Here is a 22,706-nt window from a genome sequence, read left to right on the forward strand (position 1 = left end):
TAATTAATATGCAAGCCAACAGATGAACATAGATAATCCTGTTTTGTTTTTGTGAATTCTGCAGACACAATCCAGATGATACTAGCAGGCTACTCGATCCATTTGTCTCTGGTAGCTGTGACAGGAATCAGTGGCCATAGCTTTTTTGGTTTTAAGGGAATGGTGGAATAAGAGTGCATAAAATGTGCATAAAATAAGACACAGGAAGCAGAACGAAAAAAATCAAGTCCTGAGAATTTAATAAATGAACTTGCCATTCTTAAAACCCTTTACTAGTGGGGCTTGAATACAAATCCATCTGGTGAGTAATGGAAAAAGTTTGAGAACCAGTTTTTAGTTGGTCACCATCCACAGTGTGATCACTTTATATCATTAAATGTATAAAAAATTATAAAGCAGCAGTAACTGTTACTATTTCAACTGAATTTAAGTAAACAATAAAATAAAAGCCAATATTAACCTTGTCTTAGTTGTTAGATTTAACTTCCTCTGTTTCAGTTTCAGCTTCAACAGTATGTGCTGTTTTTGTCAGCAGGGTGGCTGTAGATTAATGTAAAGGAACATAAATCTTAGAAAAGGAACTTTAAACGGCTTGGTGTTTGAAAGCACAGAAAAACGGATAGAATGGAAACCTCCCGGTACCGAACTGGGATCTCCTGGCTTAGAAGACAACATGTAGACATGCAGTCAGGTTTATGCAGGGAACTTGGTATGGGTGAAATATTTTTGATCATAAGGCCACACAGGGAGAGTCTTCCTTTGTCCCTTCGTTATAGTTAATCAAAATAAAAAATCCAGTTGTAATTAAGCTTCAGTGTGTGTAGATTGAGATGAAGACGTGAAATGAAGATCATCACAATAACCCACCACTGACCGTACCTGGACAGGGGGCATTGCAGGTGCTCTTCTGCACAGACATCCCTTCACAAAAGGCTCCTCCATTGAGAGGTGCCGGGTTGGTGCAGGTCCGTGAACGCTTCTGGACGCCCCTGCCACAGCGCACGTTACACTCCGACCAGTCTGTCCAGGAGGACCAACCGCCATTTACTGTGACACACACACACACCAAGACACACAGAGGAACTTGTCTGATGGAAGTCAAAGTAAGTGAGTTTGATTGACTGCCGGTGTAATTGTCGCGTGAAATGTTCGCTAGCAGGCCAGTCATTCACTGAGACTTCACTGAGACAGCAGGGACAGGTTCCTGACAAGGTGCCCGAAGGTTTGGTGAGGAAACAATGTCAATCAATAGGCTGCAGCATAAGCAAGAACAAGGTAAAAAAAAAAAAGTAATAATTACAATCAAACAGTGCACATAATAAATAGCCACTAACTGCTAAACTTGCTTCAGGCGCAACACTTGCATTACTCCACTCAGTCATTTTGACAGCTTCTGACAAGGCCCTGTTTTACACCAAGCCCTCACTCAGTCCGCTTGTCAGGCCGTGGTCTGACTGGCGCACGCCCCGTTACCTAACGATCACAACATTGTGTGGAGAAACAGTGGGATGGCACAGTTTTTAGGTTAATGATGCCTGAATGCATTACGTGGCTGCCACATACGGTGCCACAGAATCACTGACTCATTAGAAAGTGTTGATGAGGCACTTGATCAAAGCGCCTGCTATTCTGTGTCTCTGATTTCAAGAGGTTAGGTGGGCTTGGGCTGGGAGAAACAAATCCAAGACAAAACAATGCTATCCAATTTCCAATAGTAAACAGTGGAGTTGATTAAAACCCTCACGGCACAAGACAAGGCAACAGGGTATAATAAAATCTTGTGTAATATCAATATGTACCATTTTAGAAATTTGTGCTTGATGGCTGTACACGACTAAAGACATTAAATGAAACCATAACCATCAACCAAACTCCAATCCACAATCCTGTTAAGAGAACTAAACTATTTTCCTCCAAGCAGAAATGGTGATGTGTGTCTTTAATACCACGGCTGGGCATTCAGTGTGATCTTCTTACCAAACACAATAACCGTTGCCGTGGCGCTGCGTCTCTTAGCGACAATGTTGCTGGCCAGGCAGGTGTAATTCCCCGAATCTGAGAGCCGGGCCAAGCTGATGATCAGATTATGGCTGGCCCGCGTATCGATGTTATCGTCCTCAAGGGAGCTGATGGGCTCTTCATTCTTCAGCCACTCCACCTGTCAGGAAACAGAATGCAGATGAGACAACAAAGTGCTCTCAGCGCGGCCAATCAGGACACAGCATACGAATCGGGTCTAGCAAGAGTCATTATCTTCTCCATCTGTAACCGGCATAGATACAAGACTATGGCTGCATACACTTGGCCCAGCCAGCAGATCAGACGTAATCCACGAACGGTACTATTTTTTAACTGACGCTAAGCGTAGCCCTATTCTCAAAGTGTGGGGCTAATTCACTAGTTTGCCTCAGCGTTTAAAAACATGACACATCCACTTGATAGCTATCTATATTGGATCCTGATGATTTGTGTCATCCAGAACACGATATTTAATGACGTCTTTAACATAGTTTAAAATGGGCGGCGCCTGATGATTTGAACCCATGCCCATCACTACATCACATGTGTAAACATCAGGATAGTTGAACTTTCCAGGAACACGGAGGCTGACACACATCACAAATGATTTTTCAGTGACCGGCTATATACTCCTGTATGACAGCAAGTGCAGCTATGCATATTTTAGAGGTCATGACCTCTGTGCCTCTTTGACGAGCACAGCAAGATTAGAGGTGCACAAAAGGTCAGAACCTCCACAGGCGGAAGCCATTCAATGGTTGTGTTCCTTGCTGAAGTCATTAGGAACGATCACAATGCTGCCTGGGCCGATGTACTGCCATCGTTTGCCAGCAGCTGCAGGTTCTTTAGGCCAGTAAAGGGACCACAGGGTAGTGGGTTGGTGGAGTTGATTTATGTGTGTGTATTTGAGGATTCAAAACACTAGACGCCCCCCCTAGGAACCTCTGTTTGTGTGGTTATGTGTGCATGTGTGTGTCGTCACTGGAAAACAGCACACCGCCACTGAGATTGCTTTACTCTCTCCTCGTGTCCTTAAAAGAATAATGGGGGTGTGGGGAAATCAATAAATCAAGCATCACATTGTCATGGGTGGAATTTTCTTGCTTTTTGTGTGTGTGTGTGTGTGTGTGTTTTTTATCGTTTGCACACCCTCTGATGGCCGGGGCGAAAGCCCTCTCTTTCATCATAGCCTTTTAATTTCGCTCTCTCTCCCCACTGTTCCACTCCAGAGGGCTTTTGAGTGGCGGCGTTGTGGCGCTACTTCCATCCTCAACCCGACAGATCCCTCCCCACACTCCCCTCACCCCCTCGGCTGGCCTTCAACACCCAATCAAAAGTCCTGTTGTCCTTCCGACTCCATTATGTTTACTTTCCCTGGCAATGCCAGGCGGTGTCCAGTGGCCCAACATGAGGCCGTGGGAGATTTGTGGTCTGGGTCAGCCGCTGCCTGCCACTCCACAACCCTTTTTATTATTCCGTCCTTATCTTAAAAAGCTTTAATTAACTGCATTTTCCTTTTTTTACAGGTCTCTTTCCTCAGTCTTCTCCCATCTGTTCTCTTTCTCATTTGCTTTCCTTTTTATTTATTTTTGGTCCGTCAGTGAATAAATCTCAATGTAATGTTATATACTATCTCTCTCTCTCTCTCTCTCTCGCTCTCTCTCCCCAGAGTCTGGTGCCCACTTTCTCACTGGTATTTATCTAGAATAAAGTCTGTGTGCCATTTTTTTGATTCATAGGCTTTGTGTGCGGCCTCTGGAAGACTCACAGAGAGTTGTGGCCTGCAATGAAAAGAAAAAAGAACAGATTCAAATGAGCTTGATAAGACTGTGCCTGGGGACCAGAGGAAATGAATTTGCTTAATTGGCACATTTGTTCCAATTAGCGACTGAGGAACAACGAGCAATACAGTGCCAGGCTCTGCTACCCATGTCACACATACACACATGCGCACAAACACACACACACACACACACATACAAATAAAATAAAATTAAATAAAGCAACAGCACCACAAGTGGATCTATTCTGGCATCATGCTGGTTTGCCCCAGACCAACTGCCGAAGTGACATTTCTACGTATTATTTCTGTCTTTGCTTGCAAAAGCATTTACAAAGCTGTGCAGGAGAAACTCTCAAGCGCTTTTTTATACTGTAAGTGTGGGACTGTGGAGTGTGATCAGTGTTCTCAAGGGAAACGTGGGAGAACCATCTTGTATGGCGATGTTTGAAACGTATTTGTGAAGTTAACCAAAGGATGCCTTAACAGGCCCTATGGGTTAAAGGGACTTGAGAAAGAAAGAAAAAACACTCACACTTTTGGCTGATGCAACCGCTGCTTTACAACTAGAGAGACGGTGAAATAACTTGGGCACTTTCTCAATCCGGGGTTTGCATAGTGCACATCGCAAATCCAGGAATAAATTTCTTTTTGCCTGACATGCTCTGAAAAGCTTGCATCATAACACAAGCAGAGCGGCTGACGAGTACATGAACGAACCACTGCCTGATCCTCCAAGCTTTCTCTTCATGAAAGCGGAGCAGACCTAATGAAGACACAGAACAATCCTTGCATCAAATAGGTCAGTCCAATAAGCCCTAGAATGGGTCGAGATGCCTCATAACGTCATCATTTCGGAAGCAAAACCCACTATCCAGATTTACATTCATTTACAGTGGAAGCGAAAGTGACAAGAAGGCAATTATGCAGGGAGGGCACGATGTCCGGGTTCCCTCCATCCGACTCAATTAACTTTGAGTTTCATTAGAGGCCCTCCACATCGCTTCGACTAAATCACATCCAAGCCTTTCAAATGCAACGATGACTTTCACGAAAATCATATTAAAGAAATGAGCTCTCCAAATCTGACAGCAACGTTTCTGCGACACGAGCGTGGATAAAGCGCACCGTGTCCTTCATCTCTCGCATCCTATGCTTCCTCATCTGTGTTGTGTTTATTGGTGAATAATTACTTTTTAAGCACTTCAAACGACTTTGGATCATCCGACTTTATGATTAATTGCTTGGAGAACAAGTTGTCAAGTTCATACAGGCCCAATGGTAGCGAGTTTTTCTTCTCTTCTTTTCCCAAAAAGTTATTGAAAGTCTTGCCTTCCGCACGGCTTATTGCAATGAATAATCTGCATGAACTTTCCAGTGACAGTTAATATTGCACTTTCGTTTCAGCAATTTTCATTATGCTGGATTCATTATTCCACACAGACAATCTCACAGCATAAAACGATGTGCTCAAAACCCCACACTACAGGCAATGAAGAGTCATGATGTGATACAACATTTTCCCTTAAATTAAGCAACAGATGACTTAATCAGTCACACATTAAGGATGTATCACACACACAAAGGGAATTAAACTGAAAAGAGTGAAATGCATCGCAATCTAGACTCCATTTTGCAGGAACTGTCATATTTGCTAATCCATTTATTCTAGGGTTTAGTGGTTTACTTTACAGGCACTGGTACTATCATAGCAATCATGGAAAGTACAGATCAGTGTTTGACAACCATTTGTTCAATTATGCTCCTACCAATACATCTGAAACTAGTATTCAATTAGTTTGTCAAGTCTTTTATGACTAAAAGAAGAAATAAGTTGCATAAATGTATTGAAGTACAGGAGAAATCACTAATTTTGTGAAATGTTGTATTTATGTAGTCAATAAATGGAATTTGCTTACAAAATTTTATTTGCTTTTTGCTCTTCATGCTTATGTTCTAGTAAGGTCATAGGAATATTCTAATGTGTAAAGTCACATTTACACAATCAGAACTCATCTGACAAAGTGATGTGGGAGATCCGTTATGTTTGTGTAGTTTGTCTGTGTGTTTTGTCTGCCACATTAGACATGAATGGCAAACTCTGACATTAGAGATACTCTGACTTTAAAGACTTCCTGAATCAACAGTTGTCTTGTTACTGTATTTTCTCAACACTTTGCAGCATCATAACTTCCCAAATTCTCCCACGCCACCCCAGATTAAGACCTTCCTCTTTAGAGAATACTTTGACTCACTTGTAAAGTCTCTCTTGTAATGTAACTAGTTGGGGTCCTAGTGAACCAGAACTAATTACATTCACTGATGGTAACATGCAAGCACGTTGTATTTGCTTTGGAAAAGGACATCTGCCAAATTGCCATAAATGTACTCTCTCACTATCCTTCAGCCAATCACTCACTCACTATCCATAACTGTTTCCACCACAGAGTGCACACACCAAAAACTCACACCCTCACACCAATTTCGAGTCTCCAATCGAGTCACAAGTATACATGGCAGGAAACCGCAGACCAGGAGAAAGAACCTGTGCCAGAGTCTAACTGATAACCTTGGAGGTGTGAGGTCAAACCACCTCTTTGGAACACAGTACATGATTACTTGCCTTGCTGGCAGTCGAGCATTCATCTCAGACAAGTTACTAAGCCTACAAACAGATAAATAAAGCTGAGACTGTAGGCCATGCTGGTTCTCTTACCAGCAGCCGTCCTGTGGAAAGCACATGGTGAGGCACACTGGAGTGAATGCAGCCATGTTGGCTGCCTTTTAAACACCATCAAGTGGTGTGGTCAGGGACGTGTTGTTTTCTTCCAGGGCACACACAACATTCCCATCAACAAAGGACACCATGCTGGCTCTAATGCCTATTAATTTCCACTAGTGGCAGCGTTTGCCTGTTTGCCCCTACAACACAAACAGCAGCCCACTTCACAAATGGAGCCCAGGCCGCTGGCTCTGTTTCCGCCATGACAGATGGAGTGAGACTGTTTTTTTTTTCTTTCACTGGCATGGTAACACAAACACAATGGCCCAGTTTACACATGTCCACTATGGAACGCTCTGGAAACTGTTAAAAACCGTTGCGCACGTAGCATATGAAGGAGCGAAACAGAGCAGAGAATCTCTCAGCATGCCCTCCAAGCTGCTGGCAGAAGCAAGACTAAGGAAGTCATCAAGCTGCATTCCCCAACAGAAGCGGAGCAAGTCCCAGGGCAAGTGTATAAAAAAAAAAAAAAAAAAACAGGTGCTAAGGCTCAGTCGAGATCACTGCAGCTCCCAGTTGGACCATTTTGAGTGTTTCTGGGTAAGAGGTGCCGGAAAAATGTCAGGATTGCTGCCTGCATTATTCAGCACCTCTGCTCTCACACCCGACATCATTCATGCATTCATGAGGGGACCGACTGCTTGATCATCACTGGGCGTGGATGGGATCCTCTCCACACACAACATCAATTTGTGTGAGGCTGAACCATTCATTAACAAATGATTCGACGTGGTGGTGTCACACACACACACAAGCGCACACACCTCCAATGAATCACACCTAGTGGAAGATAGGAGCCTTCTTCCTTGTAACACAAGAATCGCATATGTCTGGTATGAATAAATAATCAGACTTTATGCCTTTGCAGGATAATTAGCAATGGCATCTGACAGCATCTGGAGTTGAGGAGGAGAGGGTTGCCATGCTCAAAACAAACATGCACCCAGCCACACAATGTCTGGGAACTCTGCACGGGGCTCGAGGGCTGGCCTTACCTCTGCTGCGGGGACTCCCTCTGGGGGACGACAGTGCAGGACAATCATGCTTTTGATTGGCACCTCCTTTCCCTGGGGCTCCTGCTCAAAGTTTTTTCTCAGATCTGTGTGTATAGAGAAAGACACCTCTGATGAAACACCTTTCCCCCTTTCATCTGAAAAATATTCACCATCTCAAAAAGAGCGATCAGGGTCTAGACAAAAACACTACTGGTAGATGGAACCAAATATGATATTTCACAATAAAAAAGGTCAAACAGAACTTCAGCTAGTCAAAGCTCTTCAAACTACCTCCTTAACCAACTTATTCATCTGGTTGTTCAGTTTGTTTTTGCAGTGTGGGCACTATCTACACACTAAAACCATAATCGTCAGCAATAGTCATATATTTCTTGTCATATACTGCTAGGTTTAAAGGTTTAAATGTATTCACAACATAAAAAACCAGCAGCTTATTCAGTTTTTCAGAAGTTGTTCGGCTTTGGTCCTGGACTGCGTCTACACCATATAACACACTGCTTAGCGGTAAAAAATTATATGGTGTCTGATGAAAAACGTATTAAATGATGCTTATAGTGTATGTGCATTCAACTGTTTTTTTTTTTTTTAAGAAATCATTTATATGAGTATATTAGAAAGCAATATCAAAAGAAAATTAAATTATGCCACAGCGCTTTTGAAGACTTAGCAATTAATATCCAATGTAGCCAGAAATGAGTTTGCAAGAGCTGACCTGAAATCAGCTTCTTCTCTCAGGGTGAAATCAGAGACAGAATGCTTAATGATTATGCTGAAGGCTTAATTTTAATAACCAATGCACACACCTCCAACGTGTCAGGTCAAAGTCACCCCTCCTCCACATGCACCACATTTATCAGGGAGCTGATCAGACTCTGCGAAGATTATAATCAGACCAGCCTTCAAAAATAGACCTTTTTTTTGCGCTGTTTATGAACGATGTTAGAGGACATCTTGCCTATCAACAGCACTGAGTGAACTGTCATAAGGAAAAGCTGATTTCAGGTCAGTGACTGCAAATAATTACCCGTACCTTGCATATTAATATACATGAGTATGAGAACAATTCTCCAGACATAAAAATGTGTCTAAATTGAAACGAATTTAAATCATAGACGTTGTCGTTAACTCTTACTTAGTTTTTATTTCATCACTATATTTTAGCTGACCTGATTATTACATGAATTATTTTAAATTCTTTTTCCCATTCATACAGTGTGTAATAGTGCAAAATAATTGCTTCTGAAGACCTTGATCAATTGCATGCTCAGAATCTAGTAGTAGTGCTTCTAAATGTCTTTATGTGTCTGAATAGCAATAAGCTTTCACAAACGAAAGAGAGGGTTTGCCTATACATTTCTCAGCACATGGCGACACAACGAAATGTGTCCTCTGCTTTTAACCATCCTTGGTGAGCAGTGGGCAGCCATGACAGGCGCCCGGGGAGAAGTGTGTGGGGATGGTGCTTTGCTCAGTGGACAAATTTCACTGTGTGCATTGTGTGCTGTGCTGCTGTGTATCACATGTGACAATCACTTCACTTTAACTTTGTAAAGCTTATATATTATTTTCATATAGTCATTTGCATTATAATACCATGAATGTCCTCAAACATCTGCAACAACATTTTTATCACAGTTGGTTCTGCACTCACATGCAATGCGCACAGTGGCTTTGCGACTCTTGGAGGTGCCCAGGTGGCTCCAGGCCACACAGAGGCACCAGTAGTCCTCTGGGCCATGAAAATCCTCCACCTGCTGCCGAGACACATTTATCATCACCTCCCTGATCTTCAGTCCTACAGAGAGAGGAGAGACACAACAGGTTATCAGTCAGCCTGCGTAAGCCTGTATCTTTGGCTGCTGCTGCCCCTGGGTCCATGCATATTTTCCACAGTGCACTTATTTTTCAATATCCTCAGGCATTGATACCTTCGCTAGTGGACACATCGGTGAGCAAAATTGCTCTCATAATAGAGATACAAACATAATTTAAAATAATATTGATTGAGGTATTCGATTGCAGTAAGCATATTTCATGCATGTTGTTTCCAGTATTCAAAAGCCCCCTTAAAGCATTTTGCTTAATTAAAAGTTTAACGAGGTTACTAAGTAATTAGCATGCTACTTTAAATGTCTGTATCCTACAGGTTTTTAATTTGGTGTGAAATGGTTGGAGCAAACAAGCAGCAATTAAACCCTCCAAATGCTCCTTAGTGTGTCTTTAAGATGTCTGAAGACGTGAGCTGCCCGGATGGTGCCAGCTCTCACATCAACGCATGGGTTTCTAAAAGTAGGCAAAGGCAAAGAAAACTCCTCCGGTGTTTAATGAATTTGTATTACAAACCAATGCTTACATTTACAGCAACTTGTTTGGTAAGACAATTTGTATTCATTAACAGGTGAAAAAAGATTGAAAAGATTAAGATTAAGAGGTATTTTATAATGCAGACTGTCATTTTCAAGATGCTGGATTGGTTTCCCCTTGCAGGTTGAAATAGATTTAAAAAAAAATAAAAGAAAGGAGTCAGGTGTGGAAGTCAATATTTTGGACCAGAAAAGTACTCAAAAGCTGGTGAGTTCAAAAATTAAGGGCGATACAAGCTGGGAAAACACGGCTGCAAGAGAAAGTTTAAGAAGAACCAGAGATTTTACCAGGTAGTGACTGTGCAGGCTGTGTTAAGTTACATAAGGAGACAAACCAAGAACTAAAAAAATAAAAGATCAAATAAAGGGATGAACAGGAAATATGGAATATTAGCAAAACAATACAAAAGGAACAATACGACTGTCTTTGTGTCCAGTGGCAGCCTATACTGGTTGAGGCAGATAGTGGACATGGCAGATATGATCTGGGGGGGGGGTATGATCCAGATGATCTTAGCTGTATGAATTTCAAGACGCCCTTAACTCTGCAATATTTGTCAGAAATTAAACATATACATTTACAGCATTTACCAGACGCTCTTATCCAGAGAGACTAACAATCAGTAGTTACAGGGACAGTCCCCCCCTGGAGCAACTCAGGGGGGGACAATGGTAGTAAGCAGGATTTGAACCTGGGGTCACAGGCGAGTGTGTTACCGCTAGGCTACGATCACCAAACGAAGCCCCTTTATTTCAATTTAAGCCCTTAATTGCTTTCATATCTTAAAAAAATCAGCCTTGGCAACTAGTTCAAGAAAAAGAGGCACAATTAACTTTTGACCTTTACAATCCTTTAAAATGTAGTGCTTCATGCCCCAAGAGGACAGCACTGCTGCTTCATGCTGCTATCTGAACACCCGTGTCAAGTCTGTGATTCTCTAAGGTTTGAAGATCCCTTTGTATACATTTTTACACTTTTGTGACTACAAGACTTTTCCCTGTGCCCTCCTTTCTAGTTCTCTCAGTTCTACACACAGCAAGAAATCAGCAGTCTACACTGTTGTTGTACAGAATCATTTCCTCTAGCGTTGAGGACAATGTACAGCAGCATCATCGAGCTCAGGCCCAGGCGATCTGACACACTTCGGTATCTCCCAGAAAAACCTTTTCCCCCCATGAATAAATATGGGGATTTGGGTAGAAAACAGAAATTGTGTCGGTCTTGTAGACTCTCAAGAGTGTCCTGTTTACATTTACATTTACATTTAAGCCATTTGGCAGACGCCCTTATCCAGAGCGACTTACAACGTGCTTTCAAGTTACCAACGATGAAGTGATCAGTTCTGGTTCATTAGGACCCCAACTATGAATACATCTATTTTATTCACTCTGTTGTGAAGGTTACAAGTTAATCTAAATATTCTCTAAAGAGGAAGGTCTTGAGCAGCCGTTTGAAAGTGCTCAGTGAGCGATCTGTTTTGACCTCAAGGGGAAGTTCATTCCACCACCGAGGGGCCAAGATGGAGAAGAGGCTCGGAGTATATGATGTGCAATGCTAGAAGGGAGTTGCAGTAGTCCAGTCGTGAGATTACTAAGGACTGAACCAGTATCTGGGTGACCTGTGTTGACAAATAAGCACGGATTTGTCTGATATTGTAGAGAATTGTAGAGTAACTACATGAGCGGGAAAGGTTGCTGATGTGAGTCGAGAAGGAGAGTTGGTTGTCTATTGTTACTCCAAGGTTGCGGGCTGTTGTAGAAGGAGAGAGCTGTGAGTTGTCCAGTTAATAGCAAGATCCTGATGTGGTGAAGAATCTGCTGGAATGAATATAGTTCAGTTTTGGTGGGATTGAGTCTGAGGTGATGGGCTGCCATCCAAGATGAGATGTCGGTTAGACATGCAGACATTTTGGAAGCAGCATGTAGATCAGAGGGAGATAAAGAGAAGATGAGTTGTGTGTCGTCGGCATAGCAGTGGTAGGATAATCCATGTGAGGAAATGACCTCACCAAGTGATCTCGTGGAGAGGGAGAAAAGGACAGGACCTAGCACCGAGCCTTGAGGGACACCAGTGGAGAGTCTACGTGAGGTAGAGGTGGACCCTTTCCAAGTCACTTGGTAAGATCACTCATCAAGGTAGGAAGCAAACCACTGCCATGCTGAGCCCTGAATTCCACGCCTCTTCAGGATTGACAAGAGAGTCTTGTGGTTAACGGTGTCAAATGCTGAAGAGAGGTCGAGGAGAATCAGAACCGATGATAGTTTTGCCGATCTGGCCACATGTAGCTGCTCAAAAACAGCCAGAAGGGCCGTCTCAGTAGAATGAGCTGTTCTGAAGCCAGACTGGTTAGGATCCAGGAGGTTGTTCTGTGACAGATGAAGTGAAGAAGAAGTGAAGTGATTGTCACATGTCATACACAGCAGCACAGCACACGGTGCACACAGTGAAATTTGTCCTCTGCATTTAACCCATCACCCTGAGTGAGCAGTGGGCAGCCATGATAGGCGCTGATTGTTGATAGCTGATTGTAGACACACCGCTGTTGCTGCAAATAAATAAATATATATATATATATATATATATATATATATACACACACACACACACACACACATATGTACATGCATATCCAATGTGTTTTCTTTATTTTCATGATGATTTAGCTCATCGAGAGAATGCCAAGAGTGTGCAAAGCAGTAATCAGAGCAAAGGGCGGCTATTTTGAAGAAACTATATATAAAAACACACACACACTCACACAAAAAAAATTCACATAGTAAAAACGAGTGGACGGGCAGAAAAAAAAAAAAAACAAGGCTGGCACACGCAATTCTGCAGCTGCCAGCCAGGCAAAGAAATGTATAAACAAACAAATAAATAAACAAATAAACAAGTTCCTGAAAGCTACATTGGCTTTGAATAAACAGCATAAATCATAATTTCCAGGACATGTCACTGTGCAGCAGTCTAGTGTGTGTGTGTGTGTGTGTGTGTTTCTGTCTGCCCCAGTGAAAGAAAATGTGCTTTCATATGAGCGCTGAACAAAAGCAAAACTAAACCGTGACTAATGATCACAAATAATCCCCCTGAGTCAAATGGCAGCGTAAAGTAAGTGACGCTGCATCGTGCCAAGAGGGATTCATGTGGAAGCCAAGGCATGTAAACGGAGGAGCGAATCGGGATGTCCCCCGTTGTGTCAAATGATCAAAGGACCCCCAGCCTCCTCTGCCAGCGTGCAGGTGGTTCGACTTTACACAGGACGCAGCATTAATGCCCAATTAAAGGGTTTATGCCGACTGGATATTAAATTGCTGTTTCTAATGCTCCCCTGATTTCTCCTGTAGAGGTTTTCTTTTTTTAAACGTTTCTACATTTTACCGCAGCCTTATCTTTCTCTTGCAAGGTTCTCAGCTTTTCTTGCCTTTGTTATATCTTTGCTATGCTTTCTCTATTTTATCCACAGCTAAGCTCGTGTGTCTTGCCTTCATTGTTAGCTTAAGCAAGTGGTAAACATGGCAGCCTGAGAGCTCAGGTCTGGTGAAAGAAACTGTGTGTGTGTGTGTGTGTGTGTGTGTGTGTTTTATGGCTTAGTTAGAGGTGGCTTTAGCATTAGGTTTAGACTATATGATGAAAGGGGGTGTACTGGAATCTAAGGAAACAAACAGAAATGTTTCATGAATCAGTTATGTCTCTTTACATTATTTGACCATGGTTTGTACAATATTGGCAGCTTTATGAGATGCTCATGAACATGAGTGAATGAAAAGCAGCAACAAGTCTTCAACATTGCCCTCCCCATTGTGTACAGAGTGTGAAATATTTTGATTTGTTTACACTTATTGTATATAGAGGGAAAAAAAAGACTCATAAATGTGTCAAAACCTATGTACATGAAATAACAATCTGTCTTACAGCATTCATTCAAACCACTTTCATATTGTGCCCTTGTGGCCTCCAAAAACTAGTATTACATATTATATTAAACCGAAGGTTACCTGAATGAACAGAAAAACTAAAATTTTAATACATTCATGCCTTACAAAATGTATTGATGTTTTAAATATATCTCATGTGTATAGTATAAATACTAGAAAGTTATTCTTAGATGATGTCTAGAGAACTCAGGAGGAGTCAGATTGTGATGTATAGATGTGTGGTGTGTGTTTGTGAGAGTGTGTGTGCATGGTATATGAAGTCTGTGTGCATGGAGCTTTTTGACTGATGTTTGCTGCAGTCCCACTCTTCTACTCTTTCTCTCTCTCTCTGCGTAAAGAGGTGAGATGACATGAGGCTCTGCTCTGAACTCACTGCTTAATGGTATCTCTTCTCCTCGCCTCCTTTCAGGGCCCACAGCTAATCTTATCCCCCTTCTGCTCTCCCTCATGTCAGTCTCCAGCAGGACGCATGGGTGTGTGAATCAGTGTGTGCATGACTGTGTTTGGAAGCATATCTTCTCATTGCTTGTCAGTGAGAAGGCTGTGTGACATGTCTGGCTGTGACAGGACATCTTCTGCAAGTGAGTGAGTGACTGAAAGGGAAAATAATTAATGGCTTGCCTATTCTCAAAAAAAACAAAAAACAGAAGGTTGCCGGTTCGAATCCCGATCCGCCAAGGTGTCACTGAGGTGCCACTAAACAAAGCACCGTACCAAGGATGATGGTTAAAAGCAGAGGACACATTTTGTTGTGAGCACTGTGTGCTGTGCTGCAGTGTATCACATTGACAATCACTTCACTTTCACTTTATATGGTCATGTGCAATGCTGCACCAGAAGGTGAAGGAGGCACACAAGCTTGACGTTGTGAAACAAACAGGATGGCTCGATGATCAGAAACACACACAGTCAGTTTAATGTGAAAGTCAATGCAAGGCAGAGCATATGGCACACAAGGTCTCTATACACATATGTATACATATATAAAACTAAATTGTGTTGCCAGATGCCTTGTGTTTCTCCCACAGCTATGTTAATTGCATTGATTTTGCATTGTTTGGGTTTTGTCTTTGTTCTTGTGGTTTTTAAGGTACAATAAAATTTCTAAAACGCTCTTCATCATTGGCATGGCTCCTCTCCCCTTTGTTGCTTTTCTGTCCCTAGACCCTAGGATCTAACAGCTGGGTACGTCATACTTTGTACATACGACAATGAATTTGAAGTTGATTTATTTATAACTCTTCGCTTTTGATAATAATATACACATATATAAAACGAAATTATTATTAATAGTCAGAATTTTTGTAAAACTTGTCCTTGGATATGTTGAACGGGTTCTTAGCCCATCTGTGAATCTGACTTGGGCATGGATTTCCGTGTACCATGTGTCAGTACCGACTGGGTGTGTGTGTTTAGCGTGTTTGTCTGCATGAGTATGTTCTTGTTTGTGAGTATTTGTCACAGCTGTCGTGTCTGTGAGGACTAGCAGCCTCCCATGCAGTAAAGGGGATTGTGAGGGACCGAGGCAGGCACTTGTACGGGTGTTACTTGTCAATGGTACACCCCCAGATAGCACGTACCCCCAGTTTTAGCACTATGTTTGTGCACCCAGACATATGAATGCAGCAGTAATTGTGACAAGCATGCAGTTAAACCCCAGCAGACAGGCAGAGAAAGAGGCAGGCTTTTAATTCCATTTTCAATCCATATTTCAAAGCGCAATGGGTATAAATATGTATAAATAGTCTGTGTCAAGCAATCTGCATGTTCCTTTATTTGACTTTTTTTCACATGTCAGATTTAAAAAGAAGGGAGATATTTCTTCCATTCATCAGTCCCTGATGTCCTCAGAGTGCCTGGGGGTTTTGTTGGGCAAGGGGAAAGCTTCAGCTTGACAAATGCTCCACTTTCCTTCAAACCTCATGTCCTTTTCTCTGCCTGCCTTTTACTTTTTTTTATTTTTATTTATTTCATGTCATAGTCCTTTCTGAAGGAGAAAGACATAGCAGTACAGTGACAAAGAATGTGAAAATTTGAGTGTTGAAGAGAGCCACAAGGATGGATTAAAAACTTGCTGAATGTTTCAGAGAAGATTTCTACTCACTTTCAAAACTCAAAATTCAAATAGAATATGACTGCAGCACTCTAGGACAACTGTGATATTAATGCACAGCAATGTGAGATTTATACCCATTTTCCTTTTCTAGATTCAGTATATCTTACAGAAAATAGAAAATAAATGGGATTAGACTTTTGTCAAGTTATTTATTGAAATCACTCACAGACTGGTAAATAGAGGGTAAATAGTTTGAATCTGCATCCCCTGTTGACTCTTGATTATTATGAAAACCGTATTAACAGCACGATGGGGAGTTAGATGTTCAAATTGAGATGATGATCAGAGGGATGACCAAATAAAATATATATAATTTTTTTGAACAAGTGCACAGGTGCAGTGGGTGTTGGGAAATACTGCGTGAAGGGTACTTGGGAAACACTTGGCCTCGAGCCTGAAAATTTGCTGTCTCCAATGGCTCCTTAATTAACTTGCATGCCTCTGATCATGCATGCTTACTGCAGCGCCATCTGTGATGGAGGTGTCGATGCTATGACATCTCAGAAACTTTGCAAACAGGATTTTTTAAAAATAAAAGTGTCAGTTAAGTACCACTAAGTGTCTGAAAACACACAGGGGTGTCTCAGATGCGACATGAACATAAATCTAGGGGATGTATCTTCATGGTGATAAATAAGATTTAGTGTAGGGGCGGGGGGCATGGTCTCTAGTGTCACATCAAGCACGTGACCAGAAAAGGGCTAAGAAAGGAGGAACTAAATGCAGAAGATGATAACGCAATATGTGGTGAGATGTGTTCCATTTAGCCTTCATCTCATGCTGTTAAATTACACCCCAAGGGTTCTGCATAGCTTTTACGCAATCCATTTGTGGTTTAAAAAACAAAACCCTCTAGATTTAAAGTCTAAAAATAAAACTAAGGCATTTAAACGAACATTGTTAGTCCCCGAACAAGAATGTTCCTGTGTGACATTGGGTGTCCCTGTGTGACAGATTTTCAAAGACAATTTTTCTGTTGTGCTCTGTTCTTTTCTCATCACAAGAATTCCAGAAGACTTGTCAGGATAAAGGCAGGAATCGACATAATGCATGTATTGCAATCATAAAAGAATGTTGCCGCGCCCAGAGGGAACGTTCTGGATCAGATCGTTGTGATGAAAAATTCCTGATTTTTTGATCACAGAGACAGACAGTGAGAGTCTTGCATTCGTGTTGCAATCAGATCCGGTCTGAGAACGACAGAGGGAACCGAGTTGTACGAGGGCGGGGTGGGGAAACAGAAAGAAAGTGACTGGTCTGATTGTGCTGTTGTAATGCTGCCATGCTACTGTCAGCCTCTATAACTGTTTTTCCCGGCCATGGCTGCATGCTGCATGGAGCTACACACACACACACACACACACAATATGCCAAAACGATGACAATCAGAGGGAGAGAGAGAAGAGTTGTATAGATGCTTCACAAGACCAGAAGTTTACAGAAGCACTTTAAAGATTCATTGGAGAAGCACTTAGAGAGGCATCTTATCTCCATGTCAACATTGCCCTTTGCCCTCATGTACTCAGGCACACAGGGTACACTACTCACATGCACCTTTCAGAAGTACATGTGAACTGTTTGTGAACTTATCATATGCAAATGAATAATCCTGCATAAGAGAGGTCACTGTGACCTGCAACTCTGTGGTCAGATCACTTCTTAAGCAAAAATACACCAGATGCAGGGAAACAGGTAGAAAATAGTGATATAGTTGCTATAGAGTGCTATGGTGCTATAGAGCTTTACCTTGACTTACTTAAATAATAATACTACAAGTTATTTAGATGTAAGTAAGAATTTTGCATTAATAAGTTATTTTTTTAAACCTTATGTTGTCACGCTGGTTTGGCATGGCGAGGCAGTTGATCTTGAAGAAGGACGCATACGCACAACGTCACGAAACAGGGGTTTAATACATGATCAGCAGGACAGGGTAACAATCCAGTAACAATGACCCGATGGCGAACAGACATGAACAGGGCAGCTTTATACAATCTTACACAGGTGAACACAATCAGGACCTGGAGTAACCCCTTCTCTAACATATCTCTATTAAATTTATGTTACAGCAGTATTTGCACATTAACACAACAGCATTTGCACATTTTTTACTCAGCAGCTTATTTCACAGTTTTGTAGCGCTGTCTGTATTCTTTGTTTTGTGTGTGGTCCTCTTGTTACTCTTGCACTGCCTGTGTGCCATGCTTTTGCACTTCATATAGTCTAGTTTGTCGATGTCCCACATGTATACTGTATGACAGTCTATAACCTTGTTTAAATGTGATGTGTAGCCCCCGGTTCCCAGAGAAACGTTGAAACGATGAAGGTGACAATCAAAATACCACAAACTATTCTATGTTAATATTCAAGTCACTTGAGGCTGTGATTTACCGTTTTTTAATATGTCCAAATTGAGGGAATAATCTTGAAAACACATTTTGAGAGGTTTAATGGCAAAACATAGAAATTGTACAATCTCTACAATCTCCTGCAAATTGTATCACATAAAGGAGTTGTCTCTCACGATGCAATCGCAAATAGATGGGAATCCAGTGATTTTGATTGAAAGAGTCTGTCGTTTTGACTGGTTTCATGCTGATGATTTGCTTTGTTTGTGCAGGTTGCCTGTCAGGGCAGCAAGTTCACGTTCTTATTCAAACGGGAAGAGAAAGTGGGGTAGTTCTGAAAGAGACAGGACTTCGCTGCTGTGTCTGGCAGTTCCCACACGAGCTGCTCTCAAACAAAATGTTCATCAGGTAGCTGTCTTTCATCTTCCTCCCTCTTCTCTCTTGATCTGCCTCCACCTGTCATCTACCAGCCTTGTTTACCCATGTGGTACAGTGAGACACAATGTCAGATACAGCCAACGCCAGCTAATCCTCATAGATTAGCATCCAAATTTTCTACCAGGAAATCTGCACAATGTATATACTGTTGCAAAAAAACTGTTTTCAGCTGTTTATGCAATATAGAGTATAATTGATTCATTATGTCATTATGCCTGAAATGACCAGTTTCTAAATCCCCCAGAGGGCGCCCAGAGGAGCCCCCAGAGGGCGCCAAGGCCACCTCGACCCCACCGAACCGGAAGGGCTTCACATAGACAGTATAAAAGGGGGCGAAGAGATAGATAAAGTCCAAACTCATTCATTGATTTCCATCATGTTTGCTCTTAGATAGTGAGATCTAAACATGAGCATGAACCACAGTGGTGGCCTAGCTTAAGGAAGCGGTTAAGGAAGCGGCCCCGCAATCAGAAGGTTGCCGGTTCAAATCCCGATCTGCTGAGGTGCCACATAGGTGCCACTGAGCAAATCACCGTCCCCACACACTGCTCCCAGGGCGCCTGTCATGACTGCCCACTGCTCACTCAGGGTGATGGGTTAAATGAAGAGGACAAATTTCACTGTGTGCACCGTGTGCTGTGCTGCTGTGTATCACAAGTGACAATCACTTCACTTTATCACTTCATCTTAGCCGTTTTCAGGACAGAATTTGCCTCAATCCGACTGCCTTCGACCCGACCACTTTTAAGGAATTGCCCTTCTGACTGTTACATTTACGTTTACATTTTCCTTTCCTTTCCTTCCTGTCTTTCCTTCCTAACTTCCTGTCTTGCATCTGATGCTTCATCTGCCACTGAAACCACCTTAGCTTGTTGACCCCGATTACAGCCAGCTTCCTTCCAGTACAACTAATTGCACAATGCCAGTGTTCTGAATCAGCAACCATAAGTGCACCCCACGTCCTCATCTGTGATAGTGCTAAATATACAGACATCCTGACAGGAAGTGATGATACAAAAATTAAATAATATAGAAATAATTATCATCCATAATAATGATGAGCAGAACTTTCCTCAACTTTTTCTCAGTAATTCAAAAGCTTTTTCCACATTTTCTGTATTTTGGCATGTTAAAAACACAATACGTCTTTAAAAAAAAAAATGTTTCATGAGGGAGGAGACATAATTCCAGATCTTGCTAAACTACAATCTTTACTGAATCTGTCTCTTTCTTTCATCTCATAATTATAGGCTGCCTCTTCACTTCACTTCAGGTGTTTACTTGAGACTATGCAGAGAAAATGACGGCCATTTAAAATAAATGTCACACAGATCTCGGTGCTAAGTGGGTTTAAGCAGTATGCATCATGTATTCAACTATATAACAATGTTATTTTTAAATATAAAAAAGAAAAACTTATCCTATAGAATAATGCAGATTCACTGCAATAGTTCAGAACCACAGAACTATTTTTATCTCACTTGGATCCAGCTTGGAGTCACTTAACTTAAAAATACCTATAGTAACAGTACAGATGCATACACTGTGGCAACCTCCCAAATAGCCACAAATAATATCCCATTGAATAGAATCATTGATCTTTAAATGGTCCTTTCATTATGTCTGTTTTTAAAATCACATTTTTTACTGCCCCAGTCTATGCATCAACAACCCTCTAGTGGTAATACTATCAATCCATTATTTCATGTGTAGTTCTCACTATCTAAGTCTTAAAAGGTGCTTGCATTTTGAACCATTTGAACATCTTCAAAAACTATAAATTTCATGACCACCCACCCAGATGATAGGCACCCCAAGGTCGCTGATATGCTACAGATTTGGTATCAGCCTTAAAATCTATATGCTATCATGACTGTAGTTCTGCTCATTGGGGACCCATGTCCAAGTCCATTGAGCTTTACAGATCAACAAATTGTCATCACATAATGATGCTTCCTTGGATGAGATCAGTGGCAATGGACACATCTGCTTGTGGCCACAAATCAGAGTGCTGATAAGCTGGCTGATGCAGATCCGATAGGTCAACACATACACAAAGGAGCCAACGTTAGAATAGCAAGAATAACAACAGGAGCTACTTGCAGAAGCAAACTGTCCAGAAGTGACAAAATACATGAGGAACCAAGGGTAAATCAATGCATTTCACTTTGAATTAAGATATGCAAGAAAATGTGACATTATTCTCCTAAAAAATTGCACAGAATGCACCTATTGTTAATTAATAAAGGCAATTAGCTGTAACTTTCCCTCATTCCTATTAGGTAGAGAAAGAATGGTTTAATCATTTTTAAATGAATTTGTATTTTTGGTTTAATTGATGTGAATGTAAAGTCTGAGAAAGGGGCACTGATTTATTGATCTTCACATGTTCAGAAGCTGCTTCTAGAGATTTGTTCATTTAAATTTCTAGCCCTTTTGTTATGGTAAAGAGACCCTTTCGATCCTACACTGGAGACAATTTATTTCATACTGTTGCATCGCTTTGCATCCCACACATGGTGTGTTAGTAACGTAGTGACACACGTGCCTATGAACCAAAAGACCACAAAGTCACATCATCATCGTGACCCTGAGCAAGACACTTAACCCTATTATTCACTTTAATGTTTAACAGTGTTGATTATTCTATTATTTTTATATGGTAAAATTGTTATTCTCTTTTTATCAGAAAAATTACAAAATGTAATATTTATTATATTTATTTACCCATATCTGCCAGGAGAGATATTTTGTGTATGACATCAAACAGTAAGTAAGTAACTGTACCTTATTTCAAAATTGAGATATTTACTGAAGTAAGCACGCTAACACAACAACGTCCTAGATATGAATGAATAAAATGTTCTTATTAAATACTTTATCCTTTACATAGTTGAATGTGCTGACAACAAAATCACACAAAAATTCTCGATGGAAATCTTTACTTACTTTCCTTTACTTAGCAGACACCAAATTCAAATGTATCTAGTCATGGAGGTTTGGATTTGGAGTCACATACAAAATTACAGTGGAAAAACTCACTACAGGCTGATCTAACTTTGATGTAATGTCCTTAAAACAAGTCAAAATGAGGCTCAGTAGTGTGAGTGGGCCCCCCTACCATGCCTGGCCATGCTCTTGATGAGGTGGCGGATGGTCTCCTGAGGGATTTCCTCCCAGACCTGGACTAAAGCATCCACCAACTCCTGGACAATCTGTGGTGCAACGTGGCGTTGGTGGATGGAGCATGATGTCCCAGATGATGTCAATTGGATTTAGAACTGAGGAACAGGCAGGGCAGTCCATAGCATCCATGCCTCAGTCTTGCAGGAACTGCTGACACACTCCAGCCACATGAGGTCTAGCATTGTCTTGCATTAGGAGGAACCCAGGGCAAAGTGCACCAGCATATGGTCTCACAAGGGGTCTGAGGATATCATTTCGGTACCTAATGGCAGTCACGCTACCTCTAGCGAGTACACCGAGGACTGTGCAGCCCCCCAAAGAAATGCCATCCCACACCCTTACTGACCCACTGTCAAACTGGTTATCCTGGAGAATGTTGCAAGCAGCAGAACCTTCTCCATAGCATTTCCAGACTCTGGCACATCTGTCACATGTGCTTCCTCCACGTCTCACGATGTACTGACCTGTCTTCTGGTAGCGCTCTGGACACTATGCTGACAGACACAGAAAACCTTCTTACCACAGCTTGTATTGATGTGCAATCCAGAATAAGCTGCACTACCTGAGCCACTTGTGTGGGTTGTAGACTACGTCTTATGCTACAACTAGAGTGAAAGCACCGCCAGCATTCAAAAGTGACCAAAACATCAGCCAGAAAGCATATAAACTGAGAAGTGGTCTGTGGTCACCACCTGCAGAACCACGCTTGTATTGGGGATGTT

General features: G+C 41.7%; 1 protein-coding gene across 3 annotated transcripts in view; it reads right to left on the minus strand.

Moving 5' to 3' along the window:
- unc5da (unc-5 netrin receptor Da) overlaps positions 1-22,706 on the minus strand; it is a 147,596-nt gene that overhangs the window by 35,729 nt on the left and 89,161 nt on the right. For all 3 annotated transcript variants that reach the window (XM_028973414.1, XM_028973413.1, XM_028973415.1), the window contains 4 exons: positions 9,249-9,392; positions 7,577-7,680; positions 1,978-2,158; positions 880-1,047 (listed from right to left, as the gene is read on the minus strand). In XM_028973414.1, the coding sequence (XP_028829247.1) occupies positions 880-1,047; positions 1,978-2,158; positions 7,577-7,680; positions 9,249-9,392 (597 nt within the window). The remainder of the gene's footprint in view (positions 1-879; positions 1,048-1,977; positions 2,159-7,576; positions 7,681-9,248; positions 9,393-22,706) is intronic.

Source organism: Denticeps clupeoides, chromosome 3 (assembly GCF_900700375.1).
Source record: "Denticeps clupeoides chromosome 3, fDenClu1.1, whole genome shotgun sequence".
Classification (NCBI taxonomy): Eukaryota; Metazoa; Chordata; class Actinopteri; order Clupeiformes; family Denticipitidae; genus Denticeps; species Denticeps clupeoides.